The 22,905-nt window shown below is 37.6% G+C and overlaps 1 protein-coding gene across 2 annotated transcripts; it reads left to right on the top strand.

Moving 5' to 3' along the window:
- Positions 1 to 11,961: 11,961 nt before the first annotated feature.
- TREML1 (triggering receptor expressed on myeloid cells like 1) lies at positions 11,962 to 21,352 on the top strand. 2 transcript variants are annotated; one of them, XM_074236884.1, is made up of 6 exons: positions 11,962 to 12,097; positions 12,622 to 12,951; positions 16,784 to 16,850; positions 18,846 to 18,931; positions 19,407 to 19,459; positions 19,836 to 21,352. In XM_074236884.1, exons 1-6 carry the CDS (start codon positions 12,055 to 12,057, stop codon positions 20,100 to 20,102), a joined length of 846 nt encoding a protein of 281 aa, XP_074092985.1. In that variant the 5' UTR covers positions 11,962 to 12,054; the 3' UTR covers positions 20,103 to 21,352. The 2 variants fall into 2 exon arrangements, with proteins under 2 accessions (XP_074092985.1, XP_074092984.1); XM_074236883.1 differs by having other exon boundaries at positions 16,727 to 16,850.
- Positions 21,353 to 22,905: the final 1,553 nt, after the last annotated feature.

Here is a 22,905-nt window from a genome sequence, read left to right as displayed (position 1 = left end):
AACTCCTTCTCCTATTTTTTTTAATACTTTATGTAGAATAGGAATTAGTTGTTCCCAAAATGTTGGGTAGAATTCACTTATAAATACACCTGGACCTGGAGACTTTTTCTTAGAGTGTTTATTAATGGTTTCTTCAATTTCTTTTTCTGAAATGGGAGTATTCAAGCAATTTATTTTCTCTTCTGCTAATCTGGTCAGTTTGTATTTTTGTAAATATTCATGCACTTCACTCATTTCACTCAGGTTATCCAATGTATTGGCATATATACAATGTATTTGGCAAAGTAGCTCCAAATTATCTCTTTAATTTCCTCCTCTTTGTGGCTATTTCACCCTCTTCATTTTTCATACTGGTAATTTGATTATCTTCTTTCTTTTTAAGAAGGACCAGTCTCATTCTAAGAGTTACACTGAAGAAATATTCGGGAAGGCAAGTTGGAAATCAGAGACATATTGAAGAGTCCCTACACATTTGCTGCTTCTCTGTCCATGTGTTTCTCTTGGAGAATCTATGAAACCATACATGTCTCTTTCCTATAAGTTCTGTCCCAACTTCAAACCTTAATAAAACCTCAGTTTTCTCAACAGCAATTAGGAATCACCTCTCTCTGAATGAGCACAGTAGTATCCTTCATCTGCCACATGATGTTTCACTATTTCCTTTTTTTTGTTCTTATTTCCATTCAAGTTCAGGCATTCATTAGCTCGTGCCTAGCCCTTAGTCACTGAATGGACGTTATCTCAGATAAACAGAGACCTGGGAAAGACCTTAATTTAGAAAGGTCAAAGGCACCTACATCTTGGACCATTGACTTTCATCTTGACTGGACTCTGAATATTGTGGAAAACTTTGCACAGCTCTGCATCTCTCATATCCACTCTATGCTTATATCAAGACATCATCCTCATCATGTCATTGATGCTCTTCAAGTTTGAAGGATCAGAACCACCACCACCAACAAGACCCTCATACCTGGATTATTGCACTCTTGTATAACCTCTCTGACTCTAATCTATTCAGTTCCCTATCAGCCATTTTGCACAACACTGCTATACTGATCTTCCAAAAGAATCAGTATTGTTTCTATATGAAACACAAAGAAAAGGGTCTCTGAAGACAGAATGTCAGAAGAAAGAAGACTATGTTAAGAATGTATTTTTTGCATGGGGAAATAGATTGTGCTTGGTTTCAGGAAAAGATAAAATAATAATATATGTAAAATAGTTTTGTTCTTTTGGGAAAGACTCCCTACAGAGAGAGTAACCCTATTACCTCCCTGCTCAAGAATAAGGACGTTCTCTTGCATTCCTCATTAGGTTACAGAATAACTCCTTTTTTAGGAGCTCAGAAGATCTCTTAGAGATCAACAAATCTAACCCCTTCATATTACAAGAAAGGAAAGAAGGAAATAAATACTCATTGTCTAGGCAATAAGTTAAGTACCTTACAAATATATTCTCATTTGATCCTCAAATAACCATAAGAGGTAGATGCTATTATTATTTCCATTTCATCCTTGAGATAATTAGGGCAGAGGTTAAGTGACTTGATCAAGGCTCACATAGCCAGAAGTATCTAAGCTGGATTTGAAACAAGTCGTAGTCTTACTCCAAGCCTAGCACTCTATCCATTTCTGTCTCTTAGCTGCTTTCTCTATAAATCGGGGACTATGATAAATAAAATGACTTGCCTGAGGTCACATGATTATTTAATGACAAATTCCCAAATTTTATTCCTTAGTCTGGTTTTCAAGGTCTTCTTCTTCTTCTTCTTCTTCTTCTTCTTCTTCTTCTTCTTCTTTTGCAAGGCAATGGGGTTAAGTGGCTTACCCAAAGCCACACGGCTAGGTAATTATTAAGTGTCTGAAGCCACATTTGAACTCAGGTCCTCCTGACTCCAAGGCCAGTGCTCTATCTACTGTGCCACCTACCCAGCCCTATGGTCCTCTACTTTTGAATGGTTCTGTTGTTTGGAATTTTTTCCTTAAGTACAGCCAAAGTCTGTCTCTCTATAGTTTTCTCCCAATTTTTCCCTCTGGATTCAGGCAGAGCACACAATTTCTTTTCTACATGACAGGTTAATAAAACATTTGAAGAAAGCTATTATGATACATCTAAGTCTTTTCTTCCTTAACTATTTCCATTTCTTTTGGACTTGTGGCATTGTCTCTGATTTTTTCACTATTTTTTCACACTCCTACTGAACTTAACAATATCTTTCCTAAAAATGTGTATTCAAAATGGAACTTAATCAGACCAGGGCCCAGTAAGGTGATTTTATCAATTCTTCATTGTAAACACTGTCTCTCTTTTAATTCAGCCTTAGCATCAATTTGGGAACCTTCTGTTACATTGCTGACTCTAATGGCCCTTTCTTTGGTCATCTGGTTTATCTCTCCCAGACCTAGGGTGCCAACCCATAAGGACCATGACTTAAAACAATGTTGGTTTTATTATTTGAGGAGAGGAATACTCACCTCCAGATCTAAACCTCAAGCAACAGCTCCATTTTCTCCCTCTAGTCCTTTGCCTACTCCTACTCTACTCTCCAGATCCCATACCCTTTCCCTAATTCCTTTTCCTAACTCTCAGCTACTTCCCTGGAACTTGGTACCAGATTCCCTACCTTGATTCTCTCCCCCTGAGACCTCTCCTCAATCCCTCCCAGTCCTGGACCTCACTTTTTCTACTTCTTTCACCCCCTGATTTCTCTCATTTCTTCCAAGACTATTCTTCAACCCTGTTTCCTTCCCTTCTCTCAGATTCTCAGCTTCTACCTTGATCCCCCTCAAGGCCTGACCCTTAAGTCTCCCTCCCTCCTACATCACCATCATCTGATAGTAATTTTGGTTTGGATCTGTTTCTGCTTTGATGATTCAGTAGCAAGTGGGGTTGCCGAATTTGAGCTAAAAGATAAGTCCCTTTCACAAAATAGAGGAAGAGAAACAGTCATCCATTGGACAGGACTGGGAACTGGGATTGGGATTAAAGGTTAGTGACTAAACTTCCCCAGAACTCAGTCTCCTCATCTGTAAAATAAAAGAGTTGGATTTGATAGTCTTTGAGGTTACTTCTACTTCTAAATTTATGATCCTATGATCCTCTAATCTTATTTCCTGCTTTTAATATTTGTGATTTAGAAGATACACATACACAATACAAACACAAGATACACATATACAATACAAACACAAGGCTTATATAAAATCACATATACTGGGTTTCCTTTGTCTCTTTTACCCCTTCCTCACTTCTATCTGAGGAAATTAATATTTAAAATATTAATTTTAAATGCAAAATTTTAAGAATGTGATCTAAAAACTTCAGATACTGAAAAAAGTGACTTTGAGTGAACTGCAAGCTTAACATGAATATACAATATGAGACAACAGCCAAAAACACTTAGGATACATTAAGTAAAGGTTAATGTTCAAGATAAATCCTCCTTATCAGACTATATAAGATGTATTATATTCAGATTACCACACCCAAATGATTAGAACTCTGAAAATCTTCCCATGTTGCTTTCCATTTTTGCTATCATCATATAAATTGTTTGTCTGAGTCTGCCTAGAGCATTTCACATCAGTCCATAGATAGTTTTCTCTGACTTCTTCAGAATAACAAGATGCTGTAGTGGGTTGAGTGTTAAATTTGGAGTAAGACTTGGGTTCAAATATTGCTTCTTATGATTACCACAATTTGACACTGAGCAAGTCAATAAATCTCACTGGGTTTCAGTTTTCTCATCATAAATTGAGGGGGTAAATGGACTTTGTGACATCAAAAATCCCTTCTAAGGCTTTGATCTTATGATTCATAATTCATTATTTCTTAAAGTATAATATTCTGTTATACTCATATATCACAATTTGTTCAACCAATGAGCACCTGCATTCCTTCAAATTCTTTGTGTAATAAAAATCAGTGTGCTATAAAAGCTAATATTTTTTATCTATAGGAACTTGTCTTCTATTTTGAACAATACCATCGCCTTCTCAATCACCCAGGTTCAAACAAAATATATACAGGATAAATTAAAGACAATCAATAGAAGGAAGATATTCAGGAAGATCAGGTAAAATTTCTTATTAAAGGTGAAATTTTAGCTGAGATTTAAGAAAAGCCAAGAAAACCAGGAGGCAGAGATGAGGAAGAATCAACTTGATTGTGACTCATAGTTCTAGAGGTCCATAAAGGATACAAATTTAATGGTAACTTGGTTGGCAAGAAGGTTCTTAAGATGGTGACTGGAAAGAAGAAAGTAAAGTAGACCATGGTTTGGGCAAGAGGATCTAGGAATAATAATAATGATGGTCCCCATTTATGTAAAGTTCCCTCACAACAATCCTACAAGGAGGTAGCATTAAATTAATATTATTATGCATAATATATATATATATATATATATATATATATATGCCCATTTTAACGATGTAAAGAATAAGACTCCAAGAATTGTGGCATTAAAAAGTCAAATAAAGGTAGAGGTAATGGAGGCCACTGGAATTTGTTGATTAAGGAAGAACTATGATCAGATCTGTACTTAAGGACAATCATTTTAGCAGCTATGTAGAGAATGAACTAAAATGGAAGAAGATTCAAATCAGAGAGACGAATTAAAAAGATGCAGGAAGAGGTAATAGAAAGTCTAAAGCCAAAATAGTAATTATGTCAGGAGAGAAAAGGAATTTGATTCAAAGAATGTCAAGGCAGAAACAGCAATATTTGGCAACTGGTTACATACATGGAATAAGGAAAAGTGAAGATTCAAGAGTAATGCTAATTACCCTTTGATCCAGAAAGACCACTACTGGGTCCATACCCTGAAGAGATTATGAAAAAAGGGTAAAAACATCACTTGTACAAAAATATTCATATCAGCTCTGTTTGTGGTGGCAAAGAACTGGAAATCAAGGGAATGTCCAACAATTGGGGAATGGCTTAATAAACAGCAGTATATGTATGTCATAGAACACTATTGTTCTATTAGAAACCAAGAGGGATGGGAATTCAGGGAAACCTGGAAAGATTTGCATGAACTTATGCTAAGCTAGTTGAGCAGAACCAGAAGAACATTGTACACCCTAACAGCAATGACTTGTTCATTCCATCAGTACAACAATCAGGCACAATTTAGGGGTATCTGTGATGGAGAATACCGTCTGAGAAAAGAGAAAGAATTGTGGAGTTTGAAGAAAGACCAAATTTACCTTCAATTTAGAAAAAAAATCATTATCTTATTATGTAATTTTGTTATTTCTTATACTTTATTTTTCTTCCTTAAGGATATGATTTCTCTCTCATCACATTCAACTTAGATCAATGTATACCATGGAAACAATGTAAAGACTAGCAGACTGCCTTCTTAGGTGGTAGGGTGGGGGGGGAAGAGAGATCAGGGGAAAAAATTGTAAAATTCAAAATATATAAATAAATATTTTTTTTAAATAATGCTAATGTTAGAAACCTGAGATAATAAAAGAAAGATGGAGCCTAGACAGAAATAAAGAAGTTTGGAAGAACAGCGAGTTGGGGTAGGGGACATGCAGAAAATGACATGTTGAATTTAAGCTATTTTTCAGGGCATCTAGCTTGAAATGTCCAAGGGAACATGTCAAGGGAAAGAGAACAAAGAAAGAAGAGATAAGAACCCAGAACAGATCCTGAAAGGATAACCATGCTTAGGGGGAATGATATGCATGATAATGTAGCAAATAAGACTAAAAATATGAGATCAACAAATAGGACTCCAAAAGGCTGATGATGAAATGTGATATACATCTCCTGACAGACAAATGATAGAATCAAGATGCAGAATGAGACAGTCTTTTTAGACATTGGAAATATTTGGGTTTATTTTGCTTGGCTACATTTATTTGCTGCAAGAATTGTGTTTTCTATGGTGTGGTAGATAAAGCACAGGCTCTGGAGTCAGGAGTTCAAATCCGACCTCAGACACTTAATAATTGTCTAGTTATGTGACCTTGGGCAAGTCACACAAATACCATTGCCTTAAATAAGCTTTTCTTAAAAATTAAAAAAAATTGTTTTCTTTTCTTTATTTGTAGTGGGAAGTTTGGATGAAAAGCTAATTTTATCTTATTACCAGTCTAAAAGAAATGATGTATTTTTTTAAAAAGAAAAATAATGCATAGAAGAGGACAGAAGTTAAGGAAACACAAGCAAGCAAAACAATTCTGAAGGGCATATGCAGAATTAATTTTAAAAGCAAACAGTATAAAAATAGAAGTTCATCATTTCACATATAATCCTCTTTTTTGCAATTCTACTTTGCATATAAAAAAGTCTTTTTTGTGTTAATTAAATTTAAATTTGTTTTGAAAAGGTAAGATCATGAAGGTAGAAAAACCAAGAGAGAACAGAGACTAAAAACTCAAAAAATGGTGTAGTATCTAAGAGTAGATATAGTAGTCAAGAGTGTCAAAAACTACAAAGAAGAATCAGAAAAGACATGAATTTAGTATGAGGTATGAGAAAGCAGGATGGAAACAGTAATGGATCAGCTTCTCCCTTATTAAAATGGGGAGAAGTAAATGACTGTTGATGAAATGGAGGCAGCAAGAATAGATAAGTCTTTTTAGGAGCTAGATAGCAACAGGTTTGTTAATTTAAAAATGATCACTAAGTTTAAAATTGCAGAAAAGTAACAAAGCAAGGGAATCACTATATCAAAAGATAGGATCCATTTTTATATTTTTATTGAATATTGTCACTTTTCTACAGATTATTTGCACAAGACCACATGTTTTCCTCTGACAGCACTGGATTTTATCTTTTTTCTTCTCTCCTTATTTTGTCATTCCAATGAATATTTGGTGGTAAATTAAAGTTATCTTCATTTGCATTTTTCTCATTATCTGAGAATTTACTATTACAGCATTATTCCTAGAAGATTTCTCCTTGATTTTATTCATCCTACTTGTCTATTGTAGACTTCTTCATGATTACTGATTTCTTTAGTCTAATGTTTTGGGGTTTTTTTTTTCAGGGAAACTTACCTTGTGAAGAATTCTTTATTCCCTTTCCTCTATTTCTTTGTTCTTGTTCTTTTACATTTGTATATTTCTTATTCTTTTGAACTAATGATAGGAAGTTTGACCAAGACATAAACACTTATCCAGCTATCTTAACAGAAGCTTGACAGATACTCTTTATCATGAAACTGGCTTATTAGTTGAACCATAAAATAAATATTCCATCTCACCTCCCAATTTGTAAAGGAAACTCCTTGATGGTCATATATACATATGAAAGGTAAAGAAAACTGATTAGTAGAGGAAAGAAATGGTGATTTTGTCTTGTAAACTAAGATTTAATGTTTGTTAAGATTCATTGCATGGGTTAGAAAGACAGAGAGAGAAAACTTATTATGTTCTAGGCCACAGTGCTAAGTCCAGAGGTTCCAAATCTGGAAAGTGGGAAGAGGAGAGAAAGAACAGAATTCCAATACAGTAGACTCAGAGGATTTAGAGATTATGATAAAAATTGAAGTCAGACCCACAAAACTCTCAAGACTTGAGGTTTTTTTTGTTTTGGGTTTATTTGTTTGGATTTTGGTTTTGGGGGTTTTGGGGTTTGGTGGGGTTTTTTATTTTTTGTTATAGACCTCTTGAAATGAATTTGGGAAGTCATGATTCCCATAAAATATTTATATAATGAGTTAATGTAAATTTTCTGACTCTAAGTCAGAGTGAGACTTCTGACAGAGCATTGCCCTTACTGACTAGGAAATAAAAATGAAAATATATATTCTTTTTTTTTAGGTTTTTTTTTTTACAAGGCAAATGGGGTTAAGTGGCTTGCCCAAGGCCACACAGCTAGGTAATTATTAGGTGTCTGAGACCAGATTTGAACCCAGGTACTCCTGACTCCAGGGCCCGTGCTTTATCCACTGCACCACCTAGCCACCCCGAAAATGTATATTCTTTAACCTAATGATAGTAGGTAGTTCACACAGTTCAGGTTCTGTGTTCCAGAGAGCTTGATACCTGAGGTAAGGAATCTCCTTCCAGAGAAGAAATAAATGCCTATTTTATTCATTAAATGCCTATTTCTATTCAAGAATAAATGCCCATTCTATTCTTGAGAAGCAGATAGAACTTCCCTTATAGGAAATAAATCACTAATAATTTCTGCCTAGTTCCATAACTGTATGTGTTAGGACCTATCTTCTAAAAGAAATTTAGAAAAAGTCCCTGTGTTTTAAGTTGCGAGAATGATGGAAGAGTCCAGTATTCCTGGACTAAGATAAAGATTCTAACTGAACAAGATTCTAGCTGAACATAAAAGCAGAAAGAAACCCCATGACTTCATGTCCCAAAAAAAACCCTACATTTAGGGACAACCATGAGACAGAACAGCAGCATTGAGCAATGACCATGAGAGACCATCAGGAAATGATCTTTCACCAGCACAAATTATCCCTTCCTCCATTTGTGGTCTACTTTTGTGTCTTGGCCACACATGTTCCATATGTATGTTCACTCTACTCATGAGAAGAGTCAGTATCAAGGAGAGAATGTTTAATTACTATACTTTTATTATACTACTTCACTAAATTCCTTTTAAGGGAATTAATTGCATCCTCTGGCTAAATAGAAAAAAAAACACATTGGTGGGGGCTTGGGAATTATGGTTTTGAATGTCTTCAGATATGCAGAGTTCCTAGATCCCAGAATATCCTTATCCTTTATAAATTAGGAGTACATCTATGTAGTCTATTTCCAGTAAAGCACTCTCTCCTCATCTATGTTTCCTAGAATCCTTCACGGCTCAACTCATGTGTTCTTCCTCCAGAAAGTCTTCCTTTATCTTCAAGTGTTAAATCCCTATTCTTAAATCTTCTTTATTCCTTATGCCCTACATGCTAGTAAAATGTTAACATTTTGAGGGCAAGAACTATTTTGTTTTTGCATCCCTAGAGTCCAAAATAGTGCCAAGCACGTGGAGGTAAATATTTAACAAACTGAATTAAATCCTGAGTTCTTATTACTCATCTCTATCCTTCCTTCCGGGAAGCCAGGCTACAGAGTGAAATGTCTAGGGGGTAATTAAACTCATGACTGCTCCTTTCTCCTACTATTTGCCCTTTGATCATAACCTCATTCTATATGATTCCTCAGTCTCATAAATTCCATTATCCTGGAGATAATGATAACATTTGTCCTTCATTCTCAAAGAAGGCCATGACATCAGGGAGGTGATGCCATGACAAGCACATAAATTGGATTTGAGTGAGGAGCTGTACTAAGTCACCAGCTTCACTTTCTCCTCTGGAACCATCTGGGTCCAGTGGCCAGATATGAATCAGGATGACTGGAGATAACCTTGGCGAAGTGGGTAGTATGTACTAATACCTCACATCCTTCCATGAGAAAGTCATTAATCTCATCATATTCTTATGTTATTTAGAGTTGGAAATCTCAATACTCATTTAAGAACTCTGAAATTTATACCAAAGGGCATTGATGCAGAGAAGGCTATAGCAGGTCAGGGCTGAGCTATAGAATATTCATCGAATATGCAAGCAGGCTTTGTCTAGAATACTGAACTTCACTTTCATTAACCCATGGATTGATCATCTTCAAGGGAAGGTAAATAGGTGGCACAGTGGATGGAGCACCAACCCTGAAGTCAGGAGGATCTGAGTTCAAATTCAGCCTCAGATACTGGGTAAGCTCTGTGCCCTTGGGCAAGTCACTTAACCACACTGCCTTGCAAAAACCAATAACAAAACGGGGGGAGGTAAAGTGTGATTCATTTCCCAGAGTCCAAATTGTTCCCTATCATGATAGTCAGCAATATCTGGAGGTACCAGGAGTTGAGAGTTGGTGACAGATGAACACCATGGCAAAGGGAGCAGGGACAATCAGAGATCCATAAGAGACCCAGAGATGACAGATCAGGGAGAAAGTGCACATTTCTCCAATGCTAGACTTTTGTGCCTTAGAGTAAAATCTGTTTCTTCTCTCTCTCTGGGCTCTAGTAATTCCACTTTACTACTACTCTGTAGGGAATCTTATAATCTCAGAAAAATTGAGTCCAATTTGTCCTAAAAATACACAATTAAGAGGCAATGTGGTACAATGGAAAGACTTTTCACTAAGAGTAAGGAAACCTAGGTTTTAGTTATAGATAGGCAGCTGGATAATGTTGTGGAAAGAGCACCTGGCTTGAAGTAAGGAAAATCTAAGTTCAAATCTAGCCTCAGATATTTAATAGCTATGTGACCCTGGGCAGGTCATTTAACTTTTGTCTGCCTCTGTTTCTTATCTTCTTCTGTAAAGTATACTTATCTCCCAGGGCTGTTAAATGAGCTAATTTGTAAAATAAATGCTCCTTGAGATACAATGGATGAAATGTGGGACCTGGAGTCTAGAAGATCTGAGTTCAATTCCAGCCTCAGACACTACTAATTGTATGACCCTGGGCAAGTCATTTAACTCTACTTGTCTTAGTTTCCTCATTTGTCAAATGAGCTGGAAAAGGAAAGCACAAATCATGCCACTGTCTTTGCCAACACAACCTTAAATGGGGTCACATAAAATCTGACATGACTGAAACAACTGGTACTAGATGTTTGAAGTTAGCTTTTAACTCAGACTTTTCTAACTCCAGGCCTGGAGTTCTATCCACTGCACTATCAAGCTGAGGAGGGACACATGACACCCCTTTCCTTGCCAAAATTTCATCTTTTGTAATATAAAGAGATTATTCATGGTCCCTAAGGTATCTCTGAGCATGGATATTGTAGAAGTCTATGGTTCTAAGACCCCAGTGAGTCTATTTCTGTCCTCCACAATTCTCCAGTTGTCACAAGTCTTCCTTTACTTCCTTGGAGAGGAAGAAGCTCTATAGTGTGCCAAAATTTTCCAGAGTCCCTATTCCCCACATCTTGGCCATAGTGAAAAGAATACTAAAATGGAGGTTGGGGGAGGGTGTCACAAGACCTGAGTTCTCATCCCAACCTTGCCACTAATTCACTGAAGTGACTAAAGGACTTTTATTCAGTATTTTCCCCCCTCTGAGGTAGCAAGGTAATAGAACTGAAGGAGGGGTCACATATTAGATGATCTCTTTGTCTTAATTCTATTATTTTAGAATACTTTCATCATTTCAGGAAGACCTGGACTTAGAAGAACTTTAAACTGACCAAAAAGCATCTATTAATAATATACAATGCTCCAGTCACCAGAGTGGGTACTGGGTGTACAAAGACAGAAGCAAGGCATTCTAGAGTGTTCCAGAAGTTTTCTTGTCTGTGGGGGAAGATGGAATGGGGAGCGGGGAGAATGTTATGACAAGTACAAAGAGAATTAATTCCAATTTGAAAGTTAATAATAAATGAGGAAATTAAGAAGATCTAAGGAGTGGAATTTGAACAGAATGTTGAAGGTCGATATTACCAAGAGGTGGAGGCAAGGGAAAAAAACATTCTTACCAAAGAACATGCAAAATCACCAAGAGGGAAATGAAATGTGATGGAGCAATTGGATCAATGTAGCTTGAATATGGAATGGAGTATTCAATGAGCCTAGTAGACTAGAGTTAGATTGTGAAAATCTTTAAATGTTGATGGAAGTGTGTAATTGATGCTAGAAACAGGAGGGAGCCATTGGGGCTTCTCGAGGAGGGGAACATGATCAAACCTGTGCTTTGGAAAGATCAATTTGACAGGATAGATCGGAGGTACTAGAAGCAGAGAGACCAGTTGGAGATCATTGCAATAGTGGAAATGGGAGGGGATGAAGGCCTGAACTAGTAGTCTCAGAAATGTGGAGGTAGGATTGAGATTGGCAAATTGATTCAATACTGAACCTTCACTCCTGCCCCCCATCTCAACTCATTGGAAGTGCCTATCAGCCTCCTGGCTCCTCCCTCTCTTTGCCATATTCTACTGAGCTGCCCCTACTGTGGTCTGTACCCTGAGAAAGCATTTCCTGCATCAGGGAGGGTTTTCTTTCATTCTCTAGACTGAGACTCTGAGCTCAGTCTGCACCTTAGGCAGTGGAGACTCCAGCTTGTCCCATTATGAGATTCTCTCTACTATTGTTCTTTCTCCTGAGTATGACAGGTAAGGCTGGTGACTCTCTCAATGGAAAGGGTGCTTCCTAGGAACTGAACACTCAGATACCTCCATGGAGCTTCTTGGAACTGATGCCCTAGTCAACCCTTTCCTTCCTTTTGTCTCTTTAGATCAAGAATTCTTAACCTGGGGTCTATGAAGCATATTTCAAGTGGACCATGAAGTTGGATGGAAAATATTGTTTCTTTATTTTAACATAGTTTTCCTTTGTAATTATGTATATTTTATTTTATGCATTTAAAATACTATTCTTAAAAGAGATCACACACACATACTCACACACACACACACACACACACACACACATACACACAAGCATAAAACTACTGTCAGATAGCTCTAAAATCTCTTCCAGCTATAGTCTATGATTAATCCAACTTCTTTAAGTCAGAAGGGAAGGAGAGATCAGCCTTGTATTCTTCTAGTAATATCATAGTAATATCATGCCTATGAGTATCAGTTATTCATTCAAGGTATACATCTTGCCACCCCATGTCTTCTTTCTTCTCCAGGTTGCATTGTTGAAGGTGATCCCAAAGTATTACAGACTACAGCTGGTGGTCCAATAACTGTGCAGTGCCACTATGACCCAAAGGATGCCCGGGCCCGAAAAGTGTGGTGTCAATTTTTGACCACAGGATGCCAATCCCTTGTCACTTCAGTTGTGGACAGGAGAGCCCCAGATAGTGAAAAAGTTCACCTCACAGACCTAGGTGAAGGCTTACTTGAAGTGGTGATGGATGAAGTACAGCTGGAGGATGCTGGTGAATATGGTTGCATGGTGGAGACAGCCACAGGTCTCCATATCCTGCAAATGTTCATTCTGAAAGTATCCCCTCCAGGTGAGTATGGTGTAGAAACCTTTAGTTCAGCAACCAGGACTCTTGGGTTCCACTAAAGTTTCTCTCTGAGAATGTCTTTCAATGGCAAGCCATGGGAAGAAGGCAATAATATCCTTTCCTGTCTTTCTGGGGGAGGAAGCCACTCAGGGTGGTAAAGCCAAGATAAGTTGTCTATCTCCTCACAATGGCCTTTTTATGCCTAACTCCTAGCTGAGTTTCTAGGCAACTGAACTCAAGAGAATGTATTTTACTCCCTCTTCATATCCTTCCTTATTCAGTCAATATTTTCAACACAATATGGCTTTTTTTTTAATTCAGTAATTACTTTTAAAAAAGCAGTATTCTGAGATATATGGAGTACCTCTTTTGGAAATAGAAGATTGGGTTTAAATCCCTATTCTGTTCTTTATTGAAGTCATTTTACTTTTCTTAGATGTCAGTTGCTTTACTGCAAAATAGAGGTAGTGTGTGGATTAGATGACCTTCTAACTTTTGACACTGAGACCTTAGTTTAATGTTTTTGTTTATATTTTTTAAAGATCTTAGGTGGCCTAGTGTAGTTGACAAAAGAGTCCTTGAAGTCAGAAAGAGGAGAGTTCAAGTCTTACCTCTGACTGATGCTAACTGAGTGACCCTGGGCAAGTCAAATCACTCAGTTTTTATGGACCAAAGCTTATAAAAAATGACAACTGCAAGAGTGTCACCTAAATCACTTTAAAATGCAATTGGGAAATAGTTAAGAAAATAAATAAAATACAGCAAAAAATAGATAATATTAAATTTCAAAATGAAATATATCACCAATGTTGCCCAAAGGGATCCTTATTTATGGATCACAAGCCCCCATTTCTATTTGTTCTAAATACCTTTCTAATACTATAAGGAAAAGGAACATTTATAGAGTGCCTCTAATGGATCTGGCACTGAACAAAGTACTTTAAAATTATTATCTCAGATAATATTCTGAACAAATAAGAGAATTATGTTCAGTTATTGTTCCCATTTTATGGTTAAAGAAACTGAGGCAAATAAAGGCTAAATAGCTAAGTTCTTCTATCTACATTGGAAGAGGAAGGAAGTTCCCTATTCCAGTGAAACCAAAGACCCTCTAGTTTTTATTAATATTAGAGGATTAAAAACCAGACCTCACTTTATTGATATCTTATTTTTTTAACTTCTTCTTCCCCCTCCTAGTCCTTATGACAAAGAAAAATAAAGATAAGTAGCACAATTCAGCAAAACCAATCAACACATTAATCATGTCTGACAGTATATTCGATAATCCACACTGATAGACCCCCTCTTCTGCAAAGAAAGGAGGGATATGAATTTTCTCAATTCATCTCTAGGGTTGTGTAAGAAGCTAGTTTTAATTTTTTTGTTTAAAATGTACAATTCCAGGGGTGGCTAGGTGGTGTAGTGGATAAAGCACTGGCCCTGGAGTCAGGAGTACCTGGGTTCAAATCCGATCTCAGACACTTAATAATTACCTAGCTGTGTGGCCTTGGGCAAGCAACTTAACCCCATTTGCCTTGCAAAAACCTAAAATAATAAACAAATAAATAAAATGTACAATTCCATCTTTTAAAAATGAATTTATGTGCATATGCATGTGCATTCAGAAGTTGAAAATATACTGAATTGGTAAATCCTTCATGTTTTCAGTAACTTGTCAATGGTACAGCTAGGTGGAGAAGAGTGGATAGAGCAATGGGAAGGGTGGGGTAAAATCAGGAAGATAATTCAAATCCAGCCTCAGACACTTACAAGCTGGGTGATCCTAGCCAAGTCACTTAACCCTACTTGCCTCAATCTCTCATCTATAAAATGAACTGGAGAAGAAAAGGGCAAATCACTCCAATACCTCTTCCAAGAAAACCCTAAATGAAGTCACAAACAGTTGGCTACAACTGAAGCAATTCAACAACAAAGAAATGTCTCACCTGAAGTTAGGCAATATTGAAATAACACAAACAATTATGATGGAAATTAGAGTGGGTCAAAAACTAGGTGGATGGGGTCTAGAGGGTTATTTTATTTTTTGTAATAGCTCTTAGAAATAAAATAAACATGATGTTTAGTTGCATGCAACTCTTCGTGCCTAAATGGATTATATTGTCCCTGGGATTTTCTTGGCAAGGACATTGCCATTTTCCTCTCCAACAGATTAAAACAAACAGGTTCACACAGCTAATAAATGTCTGAGGTCAGATTTGAATACAAGTCTTCCTGACTCTAGACCCAGTGCTCTATGCACTAAGTCATCTAGCTGTTCCTAAAATAAACATGATCACCCCATTAAAAATATACATGTATTATAGAATCTTAGGAGAACAAACCATTTCCTTTTCTCTAAGTCTTAGTATTTTTATCTGTAAAATAAAGAAGTTAGGCTTAGATGATGTCTAAAATTTCTTACAGTTTGAAATTCTAGGATTCCTCTCATTGTACAATTATTTCATTGTCATAAACTAACCTAATTTCCATTCTTGCCTTATCCAATCTTGCCTTCCTTAATCCTCTAGGGTTCATTGCTTCAGTCTCATGAGGGCACTGATTCCCTTCCCTACTCACAATTTCTTTTCTGACTACAGAAAGAGATAGCAGGACTGTGGGTGAAGATCATAAACTTAGAGCTTGAAGTCCAACTTCTTATTTTACAAATAAGGATAGTGAGGTAGATAGTAAGGGGAAAAGTTAGAGTTTATTCTGACTCCTAATCCAACACTTTTACTGCACCAACAAAAGCATAAAGATCCAAGCCAGGTTGATCCTTTATGGGATGGGGGATAGAAAAAGAAGAGTAGACTAGGGTAGCCCCAATTAACTTCCATGATGTAGAGATGGGGCTGGCCTTTGATTGATGTGTTTTTCAGTCTTTGGATATTGTACTTATCCTTTATGTGTGTGTGTGTGTGTGTGTGTGTGTGTGTGTGTGTGTGTGTGTGTATGTGTGTAAAAACAGAGAGTTGCCCCTATATCCATAAGTTACAGAATATTTGCTGATCTGTTTAGGAGGGGGAATTTCATTATTAGGGATGTAAGACCTTCATTGAATCACAGGTATGGACCACCTCCTTTTTTCCCTCCTACACACACACACACACACACACACACACACACACACACACATGCACATGCATTCACAATTCAACATTTTAAATGTTATATTTTTTCATAGACTTTTTTTCTCAACAGACACAATGCCAGCCATGTCTATGGATAATGCAGTCCTACTCAAGCTACTGTCTACCTTCTTTTCTGGCTTCCCCATCTCTGGATTTATCATCTTTTTACCCTTCCACCTTTATCCATTTTCCCATAATCATACCTAGGATAGTATAACTGGAGTTTTATCACAGGGCATGATAATTTAGAGTATAGACCCACCTTAGCCCAACTCTATCCACTACTCCAATCTAAAACCCAGTAACCTGTGGTATCCCCAGAAGTCTATAAAGGTTTATATACCAGCATCTCTTCCTACCTACTACTAAACTGAATTTATCTTAAAAAGTCATTTTGAGATGTTTTCCTACATCTTCAGACACAAAATGTGCTAGTTCTAATTCTTTACCTTCCAATCTTAAACTCACTTACCCCCTCAACTCTGAATTCTTCACCACCCATTTTATATTCTCATTACCTCCCAATTCCCCATTGATTCCCCAAGTCTGTTCAGATTGAAGGGTTCTTTATACATGTACTCAATGAATCTAATTAGCTAACCAAATTCCTCTCTCTTTTTGGGGATTGGGGGTGTATGTCTCTTCAGTGTCAAACCAGGATGAGGAGGACACTGAAAATTATTTGGGAGAAACTTTAATTTCAGCTCCTGTGGGCTATCCTGCAGCCAGTCCAAGCTTCAGCCCCATGGAACCCAACCAAGATGACTGGAGGTACTAAATCAATTAACTTGCATTTATTAAAGTGGCTATTGTGTGTTAGACTAGACAAAGACAAAGAATGAAATAATCTCCACTCTCAAGGAGCTTCCATTCTCTTAGAGGGCAGATTTCATTCTATCCTATTACAAAAATACCATAAGTATGATCAGAATTAATAAAAAGATAGCTAATATAAGATAGTAAGAGGAGAATACACTAGTCAGGGATGAGGGTGGGGAGAGGGGAAGAGAGATCAAGAAATAATTCCAATAGAAGGTAATGTTTAAACTGTGCCCTGAAGGAAGCGAAGGATTCTATAAGACAAAAAAGTAAGGAAGGAATACATTCCAGTTAAAGAAGAAAGCCTATATTAAAAAAGAAAGTATTGTGAGGAGAGAGGACATATCCTATGTGAGGCACAGAGAAAGTCAATTGTGCAGAACAGTAAAGTATGAAAAGGGGAGTAATTAATAATAATAATAGCTATAATAATTAGCATAATAATAATGAAAACTTCCTACTATGTGCCAAGCACCTTACAAATATAAGGGCATTTTATCACAATAACCCTGGGAGATAGGTACTATTATCCCCATTTTACTGATGAGAAAACTTGGGCATGCCTCAGCAACTTGCCTTAGGACTTGCTAATAAATGTCTGAGGCTAGATTTGAACTAAGGTTTTCCTGCTTCTCCCACTTTACCACTTAGCTGTCTAATATAGTAATATATAATGAGGTTGAAAAGCTAGATGTAGAACAGGTTATGAAAGGCTTTAAAAGGGAAGTGGCTATTTTATAGTAAAGTCTAGAGTTATCACAATCAGAAGTATGCTGGAGCCAGCTCATATAGGATGCAGAGAGAAGTAGACATTAAATTTTTAGTGTATTTATGTCTCAGAAAACAGCAAAGACTATTAATCAGGGCTTGATTTATTATGTTTTTGGTTGTCAAGACTTAATAAAGTGATGGAGAAGAAGTTAGAATGCAGATTAAACATAGAAGTCTGGCTTTTGCAACTATTCTTTCTTGAAAGCTAGTTGGATATACTAGTATATAAGTATATACTAGTAGATCACCAATTACAAAAAACAAATGTTTATGGGGAGGGTGAATAAAATGGTGGCTGGGTAGGAAGAAAGATAATGAGATCAGCTTTAGACAAGTGGAGTTTGGAGTGTCTCTAGTTTGAAAGGTCCAAACTATGCAAAATGATAATTGAACTGGTACCCAAGAAGCAAAGTTTGCCAAAACACTAGGGTGGTAGAAGATATGGAAGGGCTAAGTCATCCTGTGACTATGCCCCTTATCCACTAAGAACCAAATAATTCCAAAAAAGAGACATTGTTCTCTTCCTGGGTTAACTGATGGATCAGATTGAGGCAGAGATCTCTTCCCCCAGGTGACTAATTAATACAGGGAAGTGATGAAGTCAATAATTCAGTCAAGAAACATTGATGAAGTGCCTGTTTATGTGCCAGACTCTGTTTCTATTCTCAAGGAGTCCAATGGGGGAACACAGTTTCCACACAGCTATATACAAAAATACTATATACAAGATAAATTGGAAATAATCAATAGAAAGTAGACACTAGAATTAAAGGGGAGAAAGGCTTCTTGTACATGGTAGGATTTTAGGTGGGATTTGAAATAACAAAGGAAGCCAAGATGAAGAAGATTCCAGAAGTGGGGAACAGGAAGAGAAAATGCTAAGAATTGGGAGGTAGAGTTTCTTGGTTGATAAACAACATTGACCAACATCACTGAATTGCAAAGAACAGAGTGGCTGAAAAGTACAAGAAGTCTCAAAACCCCTCAGCCTGGAGACCTTGGCATAGCCCATTCTTACCCATTTCTTTGTTGAGTTCTAAGCTCCCGATAAGATCCTCTGAATACTTCCCTATTGGTTTTATCCTGCAGAAGTTTTATGTTAGAGGGCTTCCCCTGAACCCATCTCTTACCACCTCTAGGCTTAAAGGTTGAGCTCATGACATTTTTGTTCTTTAGCATTCCCTTGATCTGGGGTTCTGTGCTTCTCCTAAGCCTACTACTTGTCCCTGGTGTGGTATGGGCTGTGATAGCTGGAAGAATGGGTAAGTGACTGAACCATTTCTCTATTGCATTCTGACTTTACTAATGTAGCAATTATTAGTTACCTTCCCCAGAAAAATACTGACCAAGTCTCTATATTGGCCTTAATTCCTCTCCATCACATCAGAAAGATGCCAAATGGAATTTTTCATATCCCCAACTCCACAGTGTACATCACTTTGGAGGGGGAGAAGGAAAATTTAGAAGAGGGTAATGATAGTGATGAGGATGGGACAATAAGTGAATTAGGGAAGATTGAAGGTAAATGAAAGAAGGGTTGAGAAGGGCTCGACGGAGAAGGGTTGGTGTATCCTGAAGAAAGTTGGAGTGGGATTGAGAAAAAGAGGATTGGGGGTGATCAATGGCATGGGCTTTGGGAAGGAGTTTATGTGGGATAAGAAAGTTTTGAATAGAACTGAAGGAAAGGATTAACAGTCCAGGGCAAAAATAAAAATGTGTTATCATCTATCCTGCCAGGGGGCAAGCTGAACATTTGTGGGCGATCCCAAAGCAATGAAGAATCAACCTTGGTAAGAGGCCCCTCTGTGCACCACATACCCTCTATGACCCTGTCAATGAATGAAATCATGAGTCAGGTGAAGGTGAAGAAGGGACCTGAGTTTCAGAATCACTTATTTCCAGACCCAACTGCAAAGGCCCGGGCAATGATTATTATTTGCTCTGTTCATATTCATTCTCACCATCCCCTGTCCCCATCCTCACCAAAGACTGCATCCTCTCTACTACCCAAGACCTTCCCAAGGAAGGAGTAGTGTGCAATTTGGTCAAAAAGGATAAGAGGTATTCCTGGCTATATTTCCAAGACTTATCTAATCTTGGCAATCTCTTTCACTTTTTCCTATGGGATAGGTAAAATACTGCATAATTTTTCTATCATCATTGCAGGATACCAGGACATCTGCTGAAGAGCCATCAAATGTGCCTTATGTCAAGTTGGAGACCCCACCTTCCTTAGATGACACTACCTACACCAACTTACCTTTAGGTCCCCCAACAGGAAAGCCTCCTCCTCCTCCACCACCACCACCCCCTCCCCCAGCTAGACCAGAACCCCAGGTTCATTTCAGCTCTAAGCCTGTGACATATGCAACTGTTGTCTTTTCCACAGGGTCTGAGGGTGGAGAGGTCCCCAGTCAACCTGCCCAGGAGTGAACTAACCTCTAGAACCCACCAATCTAATTCATTACTCATCCCTACTATACCATGAAAGAATGTGCATAGGAGTGCCATCCTCATGGTCTTGCTCTGTCCATCTTATATAGAATCAAAGAATATTTAGACTTTAGAGAACTTGCCTCCTTGATAGAATATAAGCTCCTTGAAGGAGGGCCATATCTTTATAATCCCAGTATATATACACCCAGTGTCCAGCATATAGTAGAGGCTTAATTAATTCTTGTTAATCATCTGTTCCAATCCCTTCATTTCAGAAATAGGAAAATTCTGGTCCAGTGATGACTGTTGACCCACAGCAATGATAATGATTATAGCTTGCATTTCTAGAATGCTTTGATTCCAAAAATTCTTTTCTCACAACAACCCAAAGAAGGCAGCACAAAAATTCCTATTATTAATGTCGAGAGAAGTAGAACTTTGAGTCTAGACCGTAGTTTGATTCCTAGTTCAGAAACTTAGAAGTCTAACTACCTCTTTCTGTGCTGGGAATCCAATTTGAACTTCTCACCCCAAGTTCAAAGTTCCTTCCACTGAACTACCCTGCACCATTCTGATGCCTCTACCAAAAAAAAAAAACCCTAATTTTTACCTTCAAGGAATTTACATTCTACTGGGGCAAGGCATTTGGAAAGAAATTCTCCACCACTCCAAAGAGGGGAGAGCCTTGGTCAGTACATAGAAAGTGCAAAGGTTACTCTCTAGGCTCAGTGCTACTGCTTGTAAAAACAGGCAGAAGCAGGTTGCTATAGGTTCCTCTGATAGGACCTCTGATGACAACAGTCAGGAAGGGTTTTTATAGAGCATAGGATGCATTTCTTCCTGGAGAGAAGTAGATATAGACATCTACCCATTACTCCAATAGCATTTCATCATCAAAGATAAGGCTAAATCTGACACCCAGCCTTAAGTTTGCCAAGGAATACTTGGAGGGAAACAGTGGGGTGAGGGGGTGGGAGGGCCATGGGGAAGGCTGGGGAGAATCTCACTTACCTCCCAACTTACTTTAGAAGTTTCCCTAAGATGAACTCCCTATTGATTTCCTTGTGAACTTGTAAATTTAGTGGGCTTTGAAAAGTAGAGAAGATCAAAGCTGTTTTGTTGTTGGCACATGGAGTTCCTACTCAAATTTTCAATCACAGGTTGATCTCCTTATATTATTGTCTTTCTCCCCCCCAACACACACACACACACACACACACACACACACACACACACACACACACACACTACTTCCTTTGATGTATGCTCAAAGAAATTGCTGATCTAAGTGAGTAAAATATAATTGAGTGTAAATCTTACAGCCACCCTAAAACCACTTGCTTACACACCAAAATCAAACAGAAATGACTTTAGTAGTAGAGTTATCTGCTACTATGGATCATTCTCTTGCATTAGCTTGAGTTTGAACAACCTACCCCAAGCAGGCCAAGCAGATGTGCATATTGTTAGGACATTTGTTTGTTCATTCAAAAAACATTTTTTTAAGTTTTTAAGTCCCTCTGGAATCCTAATTTGGGATATCATAATACCAACTGGTTTTTGTAGCTTTTTGTAGAAATAGATTATCTATTGTACAAGGGTGAGGTGCCTGAAAGACTTTCTTAAACAAAATATCTTCTCTCATTAACTTGGAATGCCTACCATTAAAATCATTCATGAGTTCTTCCAGAAGAGGACAGTATCCTCAAAAGACCACAGATTAATTGTTCAGTTGTGTCAGTTGACTTCCTGGTTCTGAGACCAAAGCAAAGAGAACTGGTAGCATCAGGCCCTAAATATGATGAGTTTAGGATGACAAAATAGTGGAAGTATACAACAGAATGGAGATAGGAGGTAGACCCAATTCACCATACCCAAATTTTACTTGTCTCTACTAGCTGATGATATGCTAATATTAGAGGAGAAATATTAGAGAAATATTTGTCTAGCCTTTCATAATAATAATATTATCTGTGCTTGCCTGGCATTTTCTGTGGGTCTCTGACTTATTTCCCATTGTTCAATCTAACCCTGTTCTCAAATGTAAATTAATTAAGAAAATAGAAAGCAACCTCAGCTCCTTTTCCCTACCACTCCTTTACCTACCTGTCTGGCTCTGAGTCTTCTAAGGTGCATGCTTGCCTCCAGTCACAATCCAGGTGGGTCATTCTTTGACCTGCCCCTCCCCAACTCCTCCCTGCACAGGAGGTGAGTCAGGCTCCCTATAAAGTTTTGACCCACCCTCTTCTCCATGTTGCTGGATTCATGATCCCATCCTAGCTAGCTGTCTCATAGCTGTTTCCTTCTCTTCCTTTTTCCCTTTCTTGTCTTTGATTATCACAAGTCCAACTTGTAGGTGTTTTTTCTGTGCTTAACCTTACTATCTTCTTAAAAACTCTCTTTACCTTGTTAAAGAATTTAACCTTTGAACTTGTACACTTACTTAAGAATTAAAATTTAAGCTCTTATCCTCCTGAGTTATACCCTTGTGATTTCTTCCCCCAAAATGAACCCACATTAATCTTTTAGCCCCCTTTCCTAAGTCCCTTTGGCTCCCTTTCCTAAGCCTATTGCCCCCCTCTTCACTATTAGCACCAAATCTTTATTCCTGATAAAATTTACACTGGGTAATTAATGGGAAAGAATTCTTAGTTTGGTGAGTCCTTGGAAATGAGGTGAGCCAGAATAGGTTCATTTAACAGTTATGCCAACAAAAGATATCAAGAGAACTGATGAAAAACAATGTAAAGGAAGGTGGTCTAGCCCTACTAGACAGAATCCAATAAAGCAACAGTCATCA

Source organism: Macrotis lagotis, chromosome 5, assembly GCF_037893015.1.
Source record: "Macrotis lagotis isolate mMagLag1 chromosome 5, bilby.v1.9.chrom.fasta, whole genome shotgun sequence".
NCBI classification, from domain to species: Eukaryota; Metazoa; Chordata; class Mammalia; order Peramelemorphia; family Peramelidae; genus Macrotis; species Macrotis lagotis.
This window is presented reverse-complemented; position numbering and strand designations above follow the sequence as displayed.

Coding starts and splice junctions, on each gene's coding strand:
- TREML1 (XM_074236883.1), top strand. CDS start 12,055: ATGAGATTCTCTCTACTATTGTTCTTTCTCCTGAGTATGACAG. Junction 16,851..18,845: donor CCCAACCAAGATGACTGGAG/GTACTAAATCAA, acceptor TTTGTTCTTTAG/CATTCCCTTGATCTGGGGTT. Junction 18,932..19,406: donor TGTGATAGCTGGAAGAATGG/GTAAGTGACTGA, acceptor CTATCCTGCCAG/GGGGCAAGCTGAACATTTGT.